Source organism: Camelina sativa, chromosome 17 (genome assembly GCF_000633955.1).
Source record: "Camelina sativa cultivar DH55 chromosome 17, Cs, whole genome shotgun sequence".
NCBI lineage: Eukaryota > Viridiplantae > Streptophyta > Magnoliopsida > Brassicales > Brassicaceae > Camelina > Camelina sativa.
This window is the reverse complement of record NC_025701.1, coordinates 33019465-33028320: the sequence shown is the minus strand read 5'-3', so window position 1 is coordinate 33028320 and position 8856 is coordinate 33019465. Positions and strand designations below refer to the sequence as shown.

Here is an 8856-nt window from a genome sequence, read left to right as displayed (position 1 = left end):
AAGAAAGGTTTTTGATTAAAATGTTTGATGAAAAACAAAGAAGAGATACATGGTCTTTAAATAGGAGAAGGGGGACGAAGGAGAAGGATCTAGAAGAGAAGAGGTGGAGCTCATGCAAGAGTCCACACTCATGCAAGCTCATGCACAAAGTCTTGGAAATTACAAAGCAATAAATGCAAAGTTTGAATGAGAAAGAGATAGAAAATGGGCCAAGGCCTTTGTGGGGAACCTTGGACCACGAATTGGGCTGGCAAAGGGGCTTGAAAATGTTACTTAGGCCTCATTAAAAACCTTGTCAAGAAAACCCAATGGGACAAAACTTGACCAAGGGAAAAAGAGCACCAAAGCAACACTTTACCCTTTACCGAGCACCTTGAGCTGTGAGCAACGTCTTAGTGGTTTGAGCCATGTCTTCTTGGTTCTTGTCCAGCTCCTTGAGTAGTCCATTGATAGCTTGGTTGAACCTCTTGGACCGTGACCTTGTTATAGGATCCGCCGGAACGATTAATGCTTCCTCCGCTGCTTCCGCTGGTTCAAGCTGCTCCTCCGGTGCTTCCTCTGGTTCAAGCTGCTCCTCAAGTTCGTGTGGTTGAGTGGAGCTGTCCATGGTCTCATCATCCTCTCCCACTTGAAAAGGATTTGACCTCAAATCCGAATTATCTGCACAATAAGGAAGAAGATCAGAAACGTTGAAACTGCCACTAACTTTGTACTTACCTTGGAGGTCGAGTTGGTAGGCATTGTTGTTGATTCTTTTCAGCACTGTGAATGGTCCATCAATCCTCGGCATTAGCTTGGATGCTCGCTCCTCCGGGAAACTCTCCTTCCAAAGATGAACCCACACTTGATCACCCTCATTGAAGATGACCTCTCTTCGCCCTTTGTTCGCATACTTCTCATACAGCTTCGTCCGGGCCTCCAAATTCTCCTTAGCCTTTTTGTGAACCTGTTTAACTAAATCGGCCTTTTTCTTGCCATCAAGACTTGTTCTCACACTCAAAGGTAAAGGCATTAGATCCAAAGGAGAAGTGGGGTTGAACCCATAAACAATTTCAAATGGAGAAAACTTAGTCGCAGAATGCATAGAATGATTATAAGCAAATTCTACATGCGGCAAGCAATCCTCCCAAGTCTTAAGGTTCTTCTTGATAAGCACACGCAACAATGTAGACAAGGTTCTATTGACAACTTCAGTTTGACCATCTGTTTGCGGATGACATGTAGTAGAGAAAAGCAATCTAGTTCCTAACTTAGACCACAAAGTTTTCCAAAAATAACTAAGGAACTTAGTGTCACGATCAGAAACTATGGTCTTAGGAATGCCATGCAAACGAACAACTTCCTTAAAGAACAAGCTAGCAACATGAGATGCATCATCAGTTTTATGACAAGGAATGAAATGCGCCATTTTAGAAAAGCGATCAACCACCACAAAAATAGAATCCTTACCTGCCCTAGTCCTAGGCAATCCAACCACAAAATCCATAGATATATCAGTCCAAGGATGCAAAGGAATAGGTAAAGGGGTATACAAACCGTGGGATTGAACCTTAGCCTTAGCTTGTTTACAAGTCGCACACCGTTCGCAAAGTCGTTCAACATCTCGTTTCATGTGCGGCCAGTGGAAATGTTCTTGCATCACCTTATAGGTTTTAGCAACTCCAAAGTGACCCATTAGACCACCACCATGAGCTTCCCTTAGAAACAATTCTCGCAAAGAAGAGTGAGGCACACAAAGTCTATTTTCAAAGAACAAATAACCCTCATGGCGATAATATTTTCCAAAAGCAAACTTCTCACAAGATTGAAATATTTTGCTAAAATCAGAATCATCAGCATACAAGTCCTTTATTTGCTCAAAACCCAACAATCTTGCATCTAAAGAAGTAAGCAAAACATACCTGCGAGATAATGCGTCGGCAACGACATTATCCTTACCTTTTTTGTACTTGATCACATATGGGAAAGTTTCTATGAATTCGACCCACCGCGCATGACGTTTGTTGAGCTTTTGTTGACCCTTGAGGTGCTTAAGAGACTCGTGGTCAGTATGAATGACAAACTCCTTCGGCCAGAGATAGTGTTGCCACGTTTGTAGGGCTCGGACCAAAGCGTAAAGCTCTTTGTCGTAGGTCGGATAATTGAGTGTCGCTCCTCCTAGCTTCTCACTGAAGAACGCTATGGGCTTATGATCCTGCATCAAAACAGCTCCAATGCCTATCCCTGAGGCATCACACTCAATTTCAAAAGTTTTCATAAAATTTGGAAGAATTAAAACAGGGGAATTAGTGAGCTTCTCTTTCAAAGCCTGGAATGCATTTTCTTGTGCAGCTTCCCATTTGAAACCAACGTCCTTTTTAATCACTTCCGTGAGTGGGGCGGCAATAGTGCTGAAGTCCTTGACAAACCGTCGGTAGAACCCTGCTAGGCCATGAAAACTCCTCACCTCGCTCACATTGGTAGGACTTGGCCAATCTATGATTGCCTTGACTTTCTCCTCATCAACCTTGATTCCATCTGCACTCACAACAAAGCCTAGGAAAACAAGATTATCTGTGCAAAAGGTGCACTTCTTATAGTTCGCATAAAGTTTTTCCTTGCGAAGCAAATCCAAAACAAGTCTAAGATGCATGACATGATCTTCTAAGTTCTTGCTATAAACCAAAATGTCATCAAAATAGACCACAACAAATACACCAATATGCTTCCTAAGGACATGATTCATCAATCTCATGAAAGTGCTAGGCGCATTAGTTAACCCAAACGGCATGACTAACCATTCATATAACCCTTGTTTGGTTTTAAAAGCCGTTTTCCACTCATCACCTTCTTTCATACGGATTTGATGATATCCACTTTTAAGATCAATCTTAGAAAAGATGCTAGAGCCATGCAATTCATCAAGCATATCATCTAATCTAGGGATAGGATGGCGATACTTAACCGTTATGTTGTTGATGGCTCGACAGTCCACACACATACGCCAACTCCCATCTTTCTTTGGTACTAGCAACACTGGAACGGCACATGGACTCATGCTTTCTCGAATATGTCCTTTGTCCATCAGCTCGTTCACTTGTCTTTCAAGCTCCTTTGTTTCGGTTGGGTTGGTGCGATAGGCTGGTCGGTTCGGTAGAGCGGCTCCCGGCACAAAGTCGATTTGATGTTCGATCCCTCGGATTGGTGGCAGACCAATGGGATTATCCTCCGGAAACACATCACTATATTCTTGCAAAACCAACTCAACTTTACTCGGTAGCACCGGTTCGGGGTTAGTAGAACAAGCAAGAGTTTCTTTATAAACAAATAGCAAACTATTGTGACTTACCTTGCTCTTACCCTTGTTATCGGTTGGTTCAGTTTGTTTGGCGGTTCGCTGTTTCATGCTAAGCTGATCAAGATAGACCTCATGCGGCGTCATGGGAATGAGAGTCGTCTTGCGGCCATTGTGTTCAAAGGTGTGTCGGTTGGAGAAGCCATCATGGTGAACTTGTCGGTCTGATTGCCATGGACGTCCAAGAAGAATGTGGCTAGCGTCCATCGGAAGTATGTCACACATGATTTCGTCCTGATACTTACCAATTGAAAGTGGCACCTTGACTTGCTCCTTGACGGACATCTCACCTTTTTCGTTGAGCCATTGAAGCGCATATGGTTTTGGATGTTTGAGTACTTCTAAGCCAAGCTTTTCCACCATAGTCCTGCTTGCAACGTTAGTACAACTTCCACCATCAATAATCAAGCTACATACCTTGTCTTTGACAATACATCGCGTGTGGAACAAGTTTTCCCTTTGCGCTTGCTCCTCTGATTTGGTTAGAACACTCAACGATCTCCTAGCAACAAGCAGCTCTCCTTTAGCTGGGGCTTCCAAACCCTCTTCCACAGAGTCGTTTTCCGAACGCTCTTCTTCAGACTCTACCTCGCCATTATCTTTAAGAACCATGATCCTTTTGTTGACACATTCGCTTGCGTAATGCCCAAGTCCTTGACACTTAAAGCAACGAATATCCCTTGTCCTCGTGATCACTTCCTTACCCTTACCTTTCGGGTCTGACTCAAATGGCTTTGGCTTGACGAATGGCTTGTAGTCCTTCCGGTAGCCGGGCTTGTCCTCCTTTTGATAACTTGACTTACCTGAGCTGTAGCTGGTCTTAGCGGTGCTGTAGCTGGATCGAGAGTTCTTCCTCTTGATTTGCTGTTCGAACATGACTGCTTTGTGAAGCATCTCCTCAATTTCCACATAGTGCTGGGTTTCTAGACGGTCTTGGATTTCGCGGTTGAGACCTCCCATGAATCGCGACATCATAGTTTCTCCATCTTCATGAACATCAGCTCTTAGCAATAGGGTTTCCATTTCCTTGAAGTACTCTTCGACAGTCTTGCTTCCTTGAACTAAGTTCCTCAAACGTTGATGAAGATCGCGGTGATAATAACTCGGCACAAATCTCCTTCGCATGACGGTTTTCAGCTGGTTCCATGTATCGATTGGCATGTCTCCGGTACGTCTGCGGCTGGTAACAAGCTGATCCCACCAACTTAGAGCATAGTCGTAGAACTCGGTTTGCGGCAAGTTTAACTTTGTTGACCTCGGTGACCTCTTGACAAACAAACACTAACTCAATTTTCTGTTCCCACTCCAAGTAGGTATCCGGGTTGCTGGTTCCGTGAAAGGCTGGGATTTTGCACTTAAGACCTCCCAACGGATCTCTTGGTACTGGACTTTCACGTCGACGCCTCCGCTGACTGCTGTGTGAAGAACCATGGCTATAATACCGCCTGGTTTCGTCGTCTTGCCTTGGTTCCTCCTGGTTCTGCCTTTGACGCTGATTTGCTTCCGGGTTTGGTTGATTCAAGTGTAGAGTGCCAAGTCTAGCATCAAGCATGGTTGTCATAGCTGCGGTGACTGACTTTCAAGACTAGATGTAGATGACTCTTCCTCTTCTGATGTCACCATGGTACCTGAAAAGAAAAACAAAGATCCACCAGTAAATAGTTCTAAAAACACGTAAATGAAAACAGATCTGGGAAAATTATGAAAACGAATCCAAAAATTCTCAAATCAATTTTCAAAATTACTAGACTCGTTCCTGGTTCTCAAACAGTTGAGTTTATAATTTTTGAACGAGTAAAACATTTAATAAAATTCTCGCAAGATGAAGCGACAGATCTGAAAAAACATAAAAAATGACGATTGGAATTTCAAAACCTGGTTGCAGAGTGGTTGCTCTGATACCACATGATAGACTCCTAGAGAGGAATCTGCTTCCCAAGAACACACTCGCAAGGTTTTGGAGAGAGATGGACGGACTGATGAAGATCAAGAGACCGAAGATGCAATAGATCAGACAAATGGTAGGTGAAGGGGGTTGACTATGCATCGGATTGAGAGAGATGGAATGGTGAAATGATGCAGCTGATAGAAAGGGGGATTGAAGTGAACTTCCAAGAGAGATGAAAATCTCTTAGACTTCAAGCTCGAGTTCAACTTAGATATGACTCACTAAGAAGAAAACAAGTTGAGAAGATATTACACACTTCTCAGATCAAACAAGTAAAAGAAAGGTTTTTGATAAAAATGTTTGATGAGAAACAAATGAGAGATACAAGGTCTTTAAATAGGAGAAGGGGAACGAAGGAGAAGGATCTAGAAGAGAAGAGGTGGAGCTCATGCAAGAGTCCACACTCATGCAAGCTCATGCACAAAGTCTTGGAAATTACAAAGCAATAAATGCAAAGTTTGAATGAGAAAGAGATAGAAAATGGGCCAAGGCCTTTGTGGGGAACCTTGGACCACGAATTGGGCTGGCAAAGGGGCTTAAAAATGTTACTTAGGCCTCATTAAAAACCTTGTCAAGAAAACCCAATGGGACAAAACTTGACCAAGGGAAAAAGAGCACCAAAGTAACACTTTATCCTTTACCGAGCACCTTGAGCTGTGAGCAACGTCATAGTGGTTTGAGTCACGTCTTCTAGCTTCTTGTCCAGCTCCTTGAGTAGACATTGGATTGATTGGTTGAACCTCTTGGACCGTGACCTTGTTATAGGACCCGCCGGAATGATTTGTGCTTCCTCCGCTGCTTCCGCTAGTACAAGCTGCTCCTCCGGTGCTTCCTCTGGTTCAAGCTGCTCCTCCAATGCTTCCTCAGGTTCAAGCTGCTGCTCACGTCCATGTTCGTTGGTTGAGCTTTCCATGGTTTCATCAACAATAAATTATCATGTTATTACTATCATCAAATTGTAGAATTCTGAGAAATATAATACTAAAGCGAAATCACTGATACGAAAAGTTCAAAACCACTTATATATATTTAAGTTTACAAAAATCTAGTGTATATAGTTATGAAAAATCTTTAAATATACATATGAATGTTATATTACATATTATTTTTGATTTCTTGAAATTTACATGTATTTGTGGAAGTGAAAGAAAAAGTTGCAACTTGCAAGTAATAGAGTTTTAGAAAACTCTCTTACATTTTTTACGATTTCACAAATTATATATAACTGTTTCTGATGTGATCGCAGGACACGACCTCGGCCAAGAAGACCAAGACGCATCGGACGCGACCAGGACAACCTCGTCAGACGTGGCCAAGGCTCCAACGATCCTTCCCGGAGCCACCACACGTTCTAAGAGCTCAGCAAAGGCGGCCAAACAGCGGCTCAACCTATTTGTCCGAACCTACGTCGAACACCAGCCACCCCACGAAGACTCCGAAGGCTCAGTCCGCTTAGTCTTCACTCTTACCCAAGAGTGAAGACGGTCAAGTCGTTAAGCAAGGAAGTGTACTCTTTTCCCTCACTCCGGGTTTGTCCCAATGGGTTTACCGGAGAAGGTTTTAACGAGGCATGGAGCTAAACGCAAAACGCCTAAAGGCTAAGTTGCTTCACGCGCAAGGCCAAGGCGGTTATCTCTTTCCCTCTTAGTTTTTTGGTTTAAATTTGAAACTTTGAGAATATTCTCTTTTGATCCTTTAGCTTTTGAACGTTGAGAGCTTAGCGTTGAAAGTCAACAGAGGCGACGTGTTTCATTTACAAGGGAAACACGTCTAAGGACGATTGTGCGGACCATTAAGAGTCCGCGTGTCCCTAAGTCCTCACTTGACCTAATGTATTTAAACTCTCTCTTAGCTTTGTTCCTCTTTAGACTTGTATGAAAATAAAACTTTTCCTCAAGAGAGATTCTTGAAACTTGTCTCACTCTTCTCTTTCTTCAATCCGGGATTGAACCTTGAGAAAACCCTAACAAGCCTCGAACCGGGTTCGACCTTGTTAGAGACCGTATCAAGAGGAGAGCCAAACCTCTTGTGTCGTCACTCGATCCATCCGTATTTCCCCTCACTTCGTTTCCATCTGTCCTCTTCTTAAACTCGAGTCCTCTTTCATCAGTTCACGAGTTCCCCACGAATCACCTCAAATCATCCCTGCTATCGTTTCCCCTCGTAGACGTCCACCCGCTCGTTCCGCATCCGTACTGTCCAATTGAACCGTTCGTGGCTTCTCGACGTATCTCCCGAACGGCTCGTTTGAATTCCTTCAAACTCCGTTTCCCTCGTTTGATTCTCTCCTAGATCCGAAGCCCAGAACCTCGGCCGAGGAAAATTTCACCGACTGAAAGTTGACCGAGAGCTCAAGCCGCGTCCGTGTCGCGACCGTACCGTGACCGTGTCTTCGGGTCACATCAGCTTGGTATCAGAGCTCTAAAAGCTCCTACAAGGTTGTTTCTTTCCAGAACTTTCTGTTCCTTTAAAGTTTCAATCTTTGAGTTTAAAGTTGCATCTTTTAATTCCATGGGACTCGCTTGTTCTTGTTGGTTTAATTTGGTGCATGCTTAGGATTGTCTTTCGTTCGCTTAGGTTGTTAGAATTCGAATTTGTTCGTCGTGTTCATATCTCTGTTCCTTTGTGTTCTTGCGAGCTCACTTTTAGATCCATAAAGCTAGTTACGCGTTTTATTTTTGTGTTTCCGGTCTTAGGCATAAAGCAGTTCTTGTCGCGTAGTACTTTTACTTTTGCTTTTGCTTTATTTGTTTTAGTCATAGGTTTGAATGTGTCATAGCTGTCCTCAATCATTGTTGGTGAAACGAATCTTTGTGTGGTCCTCTTGAGCGTGTGAGACTCACGTGTGGTATTTCTTTTTGCAAGGTTTAAATTCAAACTTATACCGCGGAGCCACGCCACGTCACCAACAACCAGTCCGTATGATGGCCGAAGAAGTTCCACCAGCGCCACCAGAGATTGGTGTCACCCTCGCCGCATTACGAACCAGCCTAGAGCAACTAGCTAATCGCCTCACGAGGATTGAGCTTATGAATCCTCCTCGCGAAGATCCGTTACCCGCAAGGCAACCACGACGCGAGCCGGCGAGTGATCAGTCCGATGAGGATTTTGAACCGAGGCCTAGACGACGACACCGCTATGAAGAACAAGACGACGAAGGCCCGAGACGTTACGAGCCGAACCACAAGATGGTTCCACCAACGTTCGCGGGCAAGTCAGATCCCGAGGCCTATCTTGAATGGGAGAGTCGCATGGACCACTTGTACTCGTTTCATACCTATCCGGAGCTGCGAAAGGTCCAATATGCGGTGGCAAAATTTACCGATCACGCCCTTACCTGGTGGGATCGACTCGAAGCTGAACAGCGACGCAACCGTGACCGACCTATCACTGTTTGGGAGGTCTTGAAAGCAGAGATGCGAAGGCGCTACGTACCTCCATACTACCACCGCGAGCTCCAGAAAAAGTTTCGGCGACTAACGCAAGGCGCACGGAACGTGGAGGAGTATTACGAAGAATTTGAACACTTGCGCAACCGGTTGCAAGTCGATGACTCCGAAGAATCACTCATGGC

The 8856-nt window shown here is 44.1% G+C and overlaps 1 protein-coding gene across 1 annotated transcript; it reads right to left on the bottom strand.

The window, feature by feature from the left end:
* On the bottom strand, positions 2468-5263 carry LOC109129983 (the record flags this gene model as incomplete). Its single annotated transcript, XM_019239055.1, has 1 exon — positions 2468-5263. A coding segment is annotated over exon 1 (2028 nt), but the record flags the coding sequence as incomplete, so codon positions are not given.